General features: G+C 38.5%; 1 protein-coding gene across 3 annotated transcripts in view; it reads left to right on the top strand.

The window, feature by feature from the left end:
* The first annotated feature begins 2,508 nt into the window (after window positions 1-2,508).
* TBC1D30 (TBC1 domain family member 30) overlaps window positions 2,509-10,286 on the top strand; it is a 68,298-nt gene continuing 60,520 nt past the window's right edge. The window contains exons 1-2 of one of the 3 annotated variants that reach the window (XM_036236871.1): window positions 2,509-3,231; window positions 7,158-7,322. In XM_036236871.1, the coding sequence (XP_036092764.1) occupies window positions 2,799-3,231; window positions 7,158-7,322 (598 nt within the window). In that variant the 5' untranslated portion in view covers window positions 2,509-2,798. Of the gene's footprint in view, window positions 3,232-3,269; window positions 3,371-7,157; window positions 7,323-10,286 lie in introns of those variants that run through there. The other 2 variants (XM_036236872.1, XM_036236873.1) reach the window with 2 other exon arrangements.

The raw sequence follows: 10,286 nt of genomic DNA, 5'->3' as shown, positions 1-10,286 counted from the left end.
GGAAGGAAAAATGGCAAAATGGAGTTGATATTGTCAAGAGAGCACTCTAAAATGGAGCCAGGAGGTATCTGGGAAGCTGAGCTAACTCACCCTCTTCCATGTGAGACTGAACTTTTGGACTGGGCTAAACCAAACAGCTACATCCTCATACTGTTTTTGGAACTGACTTTCCGTCATTGAACTCTCTATTAAAAAGTAAAATTGTCACCTAGCAATGGACATAATTAATTATGTATAGCATAGTGTAATTATAGCTCTTTCAAAGCAATTTATGCAATCCTTTTGAATGCCCCCCACCCTTTTCTGTCTTTATAAACTCTGTCTCTTTCTATTCCCCTCAGAACACATTGGGTTTCTACCCAGATCTGTAAGTTCTGGATTGCAATTTCTAAGATCCTCAAATAAATCTTTTGTTTGCCTTGCAGTTTGTGGTCAACATTGATTGATACTGGAAGAAGACAGATAAAATAGATTAGTGGATGATACGGTATGTTGGGAAGTGGTGAGTATTATGGAACAAAAGAGAAAAGGAAGGGGAATAGGGAACATTGAGAGGGAGGATAGAGAATGGCAATTTCAAATAGAGTGGTTAGGAAAATCCACTGAGAAGGCATTTAAGCAGAGACCTGACCCTGGTGAACAGTCATATGCTTTTTGAGGGGCAAGATCAATCCAACAGGTGCAAGGACCTTGAATCTGCTTTCCTTATCAGTTTTTATTTTGCCAATTTCCTCTCTTCAGGTGGTTTGGTAATGATGGGGAATGGGAAATAATTTTAGAGTTCCGATTAATTTAGAAATGTTGACTGTCAGCGACTTTTGTTTTTCCTGGCCTCTTTCACCATCCCCTTTAGCTCACTTTGAGTTTCTTTATCTGTAAGTCCTGATAGAGATGCTGTAGATGAGAACAGTGCTGAAGACTAACAGTTATCACATCTCTTATTGAGCGGAGATAGAAAGGGCTGGGAAGCCATGTAAAGAAAGAGATCCACTTTCAGTGTTTCCCTTTATGAAAGTCCTGCTTGTTGCAAAGTTTGGCACATGAAGGAAGGCTTTGAAGAATCTATTCAATGCCAAAGACAAAAGGAAAAATAACCCTCAAAAAACAAAACAACAAAATAATCCATTCCTTCTATTTCATACATTTTAAAATTAAATGAATACAGTGTTAGTTAATACATTTAGTTAATACGCACACATAAAAATAATATTTCTAGTATAATTTTAAGTTATGGATACCACAGCCAAAAGTTACAAAACTTCCGCTTTTCTTATATTTACTCTAATTTCAAAAAATGTCTCATTGTTCTCATTCTATGTTTACATGCATTGTGGTGGTGGTGCCAAGGAACATCAAACTTCTTCTACTTGTAGGGTCAGGCTCTATTATGAAAGTGCCTTGAAAAGTAAAAAGTGTGCTGAACAAACATCATACTACCATCGTTCACTAGGCGCATTGTTTCTTTTAGAAATATGGCAAGTATTTACTAGCCCTAGGAGATAGACAAATATATATTCATCTGTAACAAAATATGTATTCATCCATAATGAAAGCTGAATTTTAAGCTTTAAGAAAAGTTCACTTTATTCTTTATGAACAGGAAGTTATTTAACCTCTTTGTGCCTCAGTTCCCTCAACTGGAAAGTGAGGATAAAATAGTGCTTACCTTTGTAACTATGCATAATAACGAGTTTAACTCATTGTGGTGTTCATTTTCCAATATATACAAATATTGAACCATTATGTTGTACACGTGAAACTAATATAATGTTATATGTCAACTGCACCTCAATTAAAAAAATAGTACTTATCTGCTTTATAGGGTTAAAGTAAGAATTAAATGGGATAATTCACGCAAAGAATAGTGCCTGGCACGCGCGCGTGCGCGCGCGCACACACACACACACACACACACAGCGCTCAGAAACGCTGACAATTATTAAATTCACAAAAAATTCTACAGTGGAGGGGTACCTCAATTTCTTCCACTGAGGTCTATTGTAAATGTACATCTCTCAGGGTATCATGTAAACTTTTGAGTTCACTGTCAGAATCAGCTACATCAATTTATTCATTTGGTCATCCATGGGCATATACTGAGCTCTCATTCTCTGTTAGGTCTTGTAACTTGATCTTAATCCAGTACTTTATTTTTCATTGAAAAAAAAAAAGTTCACAGCGTTATCAAATCTCAAGGATATGCCAGGGCTTCAGAGAGGTCATTGTCAGAAAGCAAACTAAAAACGCCTTGAAAGGCACCCACATCAGGTGGGAAGGTGAGCAGGGCTGGGCTTTGTGGCCCCAGGATGTGAAGAGAGCTCATGGCCTCCGCCTATTGATTGGTGTTTAGAACTCTCCCGGGTATAATTTCTAGCTAGTGGCTCTATAGGACGTTGGAGTTGTCCTCTCGAGTTAAATCATGTGCTTAAAAGTGAAGGAGTGAAGGTGGCTGCGGCCAGAGCGCCTTCCCCCTTCGGGCTGAAGACTTCATCCTGATGCGTTCTGGTCACATCCTGCTCCTGGACGCTCTTCAGAGCGCTCAGGGACGAAGTGGGGCCTCACCTGCTGCAGGTGTCCCCAGGCAGTCCAGCGGCCTTGCGGGCCCCCTCTCCTCTCCGCCCGAAGCCGAGGGGCAGCGACTCGGACATCCGCCCGGGGGAGTTAAGAGCCTTGGGGATTGGGAGCCCGCTGGCGCGGCGCTCGGCCAAGGGCACCCCGCGGGGGAGAGGCCGCGCCTCCTCCCGGAACTGGCCGGCGCGGCGGAGCGCGGGGGGCGGCGGCAGCCGGGAGCCGGGGCCATGGAAGTCCTTCCCGCGGGCGGGGACCGGGGTGGGCTCCCGGAGCCCGAGGCAAGGCCTGAAGAAGCGGTTCCTGAAGCGCCTGGGGCCGCATCCCTGAGCGGGGCGCCCCCGGCGGGGCGGCCGCGGGGCTCCCGGAACTCCTGGGAGGGCGAGGACGACTCAGAGCCCGGCGAGCCGCGCGGCGGCCGGACCAGCCGCACCGCGTCCCTGGTGAGCGGGCTGCTCACCGAGCTGTACAGCTGCACCGAGGAGGACGAGGCGGCCGGCGGGGGCTGCCAGCGGCGCCGCGACAGCCTCGACAGCTCCACGGAGGCCTCCGGCTCCGACGTGGTCCTGGGCGGCCGCGGCGGCGCCGGCGACTCCCGCGTGCTGCAGGAGCTGCAGGAGCGGCAGAGCCAGCGCCACCAGAGGCAGTACCTGCGGCAGAAGGGTGAGGGGCGATCTCGGCGGAGGGGGATCCCGGGGGAGCAGGAACCGGAGAGCCTCCCGGAGCCGGGTCCCTGCCGGGTCCCTGTGCGCCCTGCAGCGCTCACCTGCGCGCACTCGGGCTGAGTAGCCAAAGCGCTCAGGTATTAGGTTTGGGCAGTCTCCTTTGATCTATCGCTGGTGCCCACGGTGTCACGGATTCATGACTAGACTGCTATTATTTCCCCCTCTTCATTCCCCTCTCAAGTTATCGAGTGGCGCATCAGTAGTTGGAGTGGTAGCAGCGGGTCTACGCCCTCCACCCCACGAATTTGCGGAAGTTCAAAGGGAGAAAGAGTCCAGGTTCTAATTTCGCCGGAACAGCTGTTAGGACAGGTTTGGAGTTTCTGACATCTGAAGTTACTTAGAGGGCGCCGGGAGAAGACAGGCGACTTTTGGGGCCAGTTTTTTTTTTTTTTTTTTTTTTTTAAATCCGCCTCTCGACCACACCACTTGGATAGTGTTTAACTAGTGAGGCAGAATAATTCGATAATGCGGTTTCTAAGCAGAACGTGTGAATTCCATTTCTGCCAGAACGTCTGGTTTCAAGAAGCTCGCTGGGCATATTTCCCCCAACCCCTCAGTGTCGAATTGGTGGACGGCCCTAAAGCATTGGCATTATCACAGAATTTAACTGCTTCCTACGGTCAGTTGGAAAGGTCAGCGAAAATGGCCTTGGTTTTCAGGGGGAGAGGCTATTTGCTGTTCCTTTTGTTACTAGACTAATGCTCGTGTCCTGAGATTTTTCCCCTCCTTCGGCTGTTCATAATGGCTTGTTGTTCAGGCACTACCACAATTATTACAGTTGTGTGTGTGTGTGTGTGTGTGTTTTATAGCTATATCAAGACCTCAATTTACAAGATGAAGTGAGATGTGGAAAACAGATGCTAAGCCACCATAACATTTCTTGAATTAGTCCTTTTGCTAAATTACCAGGGGAGAGGGGAAAGAGAATTAGTACTATAGAATGATTTTCTGTCTCCTAATTGAAAAATAAGATTAATTGGTGCCAGAGGAAAAAAAAAAACTAACCGGAAAAGGAATAAATCTGTCTGCTTTCTCAAATCTATGTAAACAGCTTTCAGCTTCCTCTTTTGGCTTCCTAGTGAAGATTTTTTTCCCCAGCTGATTGTTATAAATGGCTTCCACCTTCCTCGTTCTGCCTGGGACTTTAGCTGGAGTTGTGCCATTTCATTATATACAATTATTTGGCTGTTCTCAGAACGTCTGTTTGTGCCAAGAGTTCCGTATTCCGCAGGGCAATCGTTCTTTCAGAATCCAACAAAATCAATTTTGAAGCCTTATGATTTGGCTTTCTGTTTTTACAAGGCTGTTCATTACTAGTAATTTTGGAGATTGGTAATTTCCTTTTGGAAGAGGCAATTCAACAAGCTAAAGTTTAAAGAAATAACAGTACAGCTTTGCAAATGAATTTCAAACGAGTGACCACTCTAGAAATCATTCATAAGATGTATAAGCGTCTGTTTTGTCGAAGTCTCAATCTTATTGCATGGTTAGTTGCCTGCTCATCTTTTCTTGTAGTCAATCTGATTAGGATGAACAGGCGCCATATTATAAACCACACACACCATTTTATCAATAAATGTTATTAGAGTGTTGAGAATAAAGAATCAGACAATGGAAACAGCTGTTTAAATAATTTTAGTTTTTTCAGTTACTTGATTTTTTTCAGGGTCAAAAATACCCCTCCTAACATAATACTTAGTAAGAAGAGTCACATATAATGCTGATAACCTGTGTATTAATTCTCTCCTCATTCTGTTAGGGATTTTGCTGTAGCATCAATGTATCACATATTTGCATATTTAGCATGTATGTGTCCTTTAGTTATGTGAGGCACCAAAATAGTTTCTTAGGAAATCTAGTCTCTCTTCTCAGTGTTTTTATTAAGTGGTGAACTTTGGAATCAGAAGGCTTGCGTTGACATCTTGCCGCTGTTCATCATTAGCTGTGTGATCTCAGGCAAAGCTATTTAATCTGTCTTTCGTTTTTCTTGCTTATAAATAGGGATAATAATAACAATACCTCAGAAGACTGTAGTGAGAATTATATGTAAGTTAATGTATGTAAAGTGCTCAGTCAATGTTAGATACTATTTTTATTATATACAGTAGGATTTCTTAGAGAGGAAATTGTCCATTGTCAGTTGGCAATCTCATTTTTTTTTTTCTATTTAACACTGTGTGAAGAGCTATGGCTGATGTTATGGAGCATACAAAGATACAGAAGACCTTATTCCTGTCATCGGGATGCTTGCATAGCAGCAGATACTGCTGCAGATTTTCAAATTCAACTCCTAAGATTTTTCCCATATTGGACAACACATAATTCAGAAACTCAGAGTATAGGTATCTTAAGAATCACTGAAAATGACTCTTGTTGAAGAAAGTATAATTTGAATGCACAGTGATGATATTACTGCTAAAATTTTTCTAGAAGGAAAAATTTTAAATATTTAAAGAAAGGATGTTTATACTCTCTGAAGGAATCTAGACATAAAGAGACTCTGATCCCTCCTGATGGCTTATTCTTATATTTAATTATCTTTAGAACCCAAATAATTTAATTTAACCTAAGTGAGCTCTTACTTCCCATTACGTTCCATCACGGTGAGAGAGAACTGTGCGTGTGTTCTCTTCTTCATAGAAATTCCTTATTATCGTAGTGCTATTTATCTTAGTATTTATAAAGACTGTTCACATTCGTTTCTCAGGATAATCTTGCATACTAAGCATAATTTGAGACTTGGAGCACTAACTTGCCTAAGAATGTACAGATAGTTGGTTGTTCAAAGGCAGTTCTTTAAACTCAAGGTCAAATAGCATTTTCCACAATGTGGTGAGGTACGACCGCTGTTAAAGCACCTCCCGGCACTACTCCATACAGACACCCATGGTTTACTTGCTTTGGCCTCTAAAGTATTTTCTTACTTTCAAACATTTCTATTTTTCTCTTCTAATCTTCTCTGGTTTTTCCAAATCCCTTTCAAAATGAGTAGATTTAAACGCCACACAAAGACCTCTAATGAGGGCCTAGCCAGTGCCACGCTAAGTGGAAGGTTTCACCTATCTGGCAGGTCACACTATGGTGACTAATGATAATATCCAGCGTGATAAACAAAACTCCAAAATTTTAATGATTATTCACATAAAGATTGTTTAAATTTCTGATTCCCAAGTCTTTTTTTCACTTGTAGAAAAACTGCTATTGAGACTATTAGCTTTTTGAATGTAGAATTATTCTTATTCATCTATTTGAAGGAAGTGTAGTTCTAATATATTAGGAAAATTACTGAGTCTCTAATATGAGATGTTGTACCTAATAATTAAGACATTGGAAGACTGTATATTTAAAACAAAACTAGTATAGCCACATTTATCTACATTGGAAAATGTGGTAATATTATTTACTTTTAACTGATTGTTTACAAAGGTGAGTGCTTTTAAAAACATTTGTTATCAGTTGTTAGGTTTATCATTGAACTAACAACTTAAAAGATTCTTTTCTTGGAAGCTTTCCATTGGAATATATTAATGATACAAAATGTACATTCCAATTTTCAAGCAATGAAAAACAAATTTGCAACCAGAGCTAGATATGGTAATGTAAGAGTCTTGCTTATATGTTACAGGTAAGCTCAGAAAAATTTTACTTTAACAGTATATATCTCATGAAGAGGGTAGGAAATGGATGAGTGACTTATTTGATCAGAATCTTAGTTGAATGCGTACATGTAGTCCTGGGTAAGAACCCAAAATTACTTGGTTTGAATGGATGTTCTAGATAATTATCTAATGATTAGTGTCATATTGGCATTTGTATTTGTCTCAGGGTATTTATTGTTCTCTTTAAAATTTTCTTTGCTCATAGACATTAATGAACTGAAGATGATCCTTCGAGAACTTAAGTACAGAATTGGTATTCAATCGGCAAAGTTACTTCGGCAACTGAAGCAGAAAGATAGGCTTCTGAATAAAGTACAGAGGAACTGCGATATTGTGACTGCATGCTTGCAGGCCGTGTCACAGAAGAGAAGTAAGTGCTGGGGTAGGGTTAGTTCTTTCGCCAACTGTGACTGGAATATTAGTGAAGCCAAGTCAATCAATAGTCATTGTGTTTTCTGAATATGTTGAGAAGTTTTAAATGGAAGCATATATTCTCGGAACTGAGAACTATGAACAACTCAGACAGCTTCCTATTTTTTCAGTTAAAATGTATATTACATGTCTGATATTACAAATTTAGTTTTATTCTGGATTTGTGGTAGCACTTCACTTTGGCAGTGGTTATATTTATTTGATACTAAATGATGACTAAAATATTTTAAAAATAGCATCGAATAGACAATAAAAGGCATGTCTTTGCTTTCTTATTCTCTGTGTGCTTAATAAGTAAATTAAAAATTGATTTTAAAAAAGTCTCGTACAACAGGAACTTACAACTTGCTCTGAAACTTGAAAAAGATAAAATATTTTAATAAACCCATCTGGTGGGTAATCTATAACTAAGAAATGCATGGTTTGTTAACTGAGTTGAAATAGTTAAATTGCTAATGTCAAATACCACTTATAACAACTTGTGAATTAATTTTATAATTCTCCATACGATAGTGTTATGTTTTATTCTGCTAATATTTCCCTATTTTTGTTTTGTATTCTTTGTTAACATGCAGCATGGCAGAACAGTTTGTTCAGGTATGGTAAACATAGGCACCAATGATATGTTTTGCTAAAATGCCTGTGGTACTTTTTTAGGTGCATGTGAAAGTTGACTTTTCTTGTTTCTTTCCCTTGTTACATTTTACATGTATAGTGATACCGCCTAGATTGTTTTTAAAATCCAAATTAAGATGTGTTTGTTTTCATAAACAATTTTCAGGCCTTGATTTGTTTCAGATAATAACATTAATGGCTTAAATTTTATTCTTATGTTTCTTTTTCAAATAAAATACTATGTTTTCTTCCTTTTATTATATCACTGTTATCTCCAAATTATTCGTCTTGCTGTTTACTAAAGGTTTCAACCTAATGTATATTAAATAGAATGCTGCTTGATTATCATGATGATTTAATGGTCCATACAAGAAGCAGGAATGTAATTGAGTAGAGTGGTTTTGAATAGGATTTTCTCCAGAGCCAGCCACTTGTCTGAAGCAGCTAGAGAAGGAGGGTATAGATATATATATATATACATATATATGAATATATGTATAAATGTATATGTATGTGTACTTATCTACAAAAAATTGTCATACGAGTATTTGACATTTTTCCTTGGATTTTGATTGATTTACAAGTACCTAGTAAAAATGTTATTATTTTCCTCTTTTAAGATAACTTGATTTTGATTTTTCTCCTTTCAACTGTGTTTTCACCTGCCCATTTTTGTTGTTTATACCCAGGAGTTAAAAGCAAAGTGGAGAATGCGTAGTGTTTGGATGTGTGGCAAAGTATTAGCGGGGATGGAGCCAGTGTCAGGAGAAAGAGAAGAATATCAGGCTAGCATAGCATCACAGGCTGATAATTATCGGGGACTGATAATATTTTAGAATTTGAACTTGACTGATGAGAGGACCAGCGTTTATGTCTTTTTAGAAAAATGTATCCGCAAGCCTAAATTTAATTTGTAAATTGGTGAATGCACCCTTTCCTTGTATTTTAGAGTTTGTCTCTTTAATTCCATCTAGAGTTTTGCATTTCATACAATATGGGGTTAATGGCTCTTTTCCTTGTGAGTTCAGTTCTCACCTTGATAATAAGACTCTATCAAATACAACAGAATGTTTATTGTTGGATTAAGAGATAATGATGCCTCAGAGTTATCATTTTCATCATATGATACTGTTTTATGATGTAGACAGTGTTAGAAATTTGACTAAATGGTTATTTATTCCTTTTTGATCTCCAGAGGTTAGATGTTTTGTGACTAAATGCCTAATTCCAGTAGTTGAACATTTTGCCTCTTTCCTCAAGGTCAATTAATAACAAATACATTTAATTAGAGTTCTAAAGAATCGAGATTTTTACTATCACACTAAATAACTGCAACTTTATTTCCGTAGTGATGGGCCTTGATGCATTCAAATACAGCATACATGTTGATTTGTTTGTATTTAATATGCAAAACTTCAGATAACCTCTGTTTTTCCCTCCATATAGATTCAGTGTTTCTGATTCTTTCCATAAGTGACTTTACCCATTCCATAACATGCTATGGAATAAAACGATTTAAATTTTTTATTAAAATGGGTTATTTCCTGTTGATACACCAAAGGGGATATAATAATTTTGAACTAAGAATCGTAAGTAAGTATGGATTATGAACTAAAATGACTAGGTCATTTTAATTTCTAACACATGATATAACTGCTTAGACTTTATGTTGTCCTACACCAAGCCTTATGGAAGACTTGGATGGGAATAGGAAGAGCAGGATCAATATTTGCCTTATAGAAGAGCATATTTAACCATTCATCTAAGGATAACAGTACAACCAACTTAATATTAATAATAAAATAATAATTAATAATAAAATCAGTAATAAGAATGATGGCAGCTATAACAATTCATTATGTACATGCTCTCTGCCAGAATAGAATAGCCATTCCAAAAAATTTTATATCTTTAGGCACATTTATTAGGAAACTGAGATTCGGGAAGTTTAATTTGCTCAGTTCACACAAATAAGTGATTAAGATAGAATTTGAAGATATCTCAAAAGCCCACTCTTTCCACCATAAACTGTAACATAAGAGGGTTCTACTTTTTCTTAGAAATTAAATTGATACTTCTATAATATTATTGGAATACAGTGGAACAATAAGACATTTGTAACATGCAAAGGACATAATATAATTTCAAGTTTATATACTCTGTATATGAGTCTTTGTAAGATATATGTGTTGCAGATACTGTCTCCACTTTTTTGGCTTGTATTTTTACTCTCTTAAGAGTGACATTTAATGAAGAAGTGTTCTTAGTTTTTAAGTAGTCCAATTTT

Source organism: Rousettus aegyptiacus, unplaced genomic scaffold (genome assembly GCF_014176215.1).
Source record: "Rousettus aegyptiacus isolate mRouAeg1 unplaced genomic scaffold, mRouAeg1.p scaffold_m13_p_2, whole genome shotgun sequence".
In the NCBI taxonomy this organism is placed as follows: domain Eukaryota; kingdom Metazoa; phylum Chordata; class Mammalia; order Chiroptera; family Pteropodidae; genus Rousettus; species Rousettus aegyptiacus.
The sequence above is the reverse complement of the archived record's forward strand: the minus strand, read 5'-3'. Positions and strand labels throughout refer to the sequence as shown.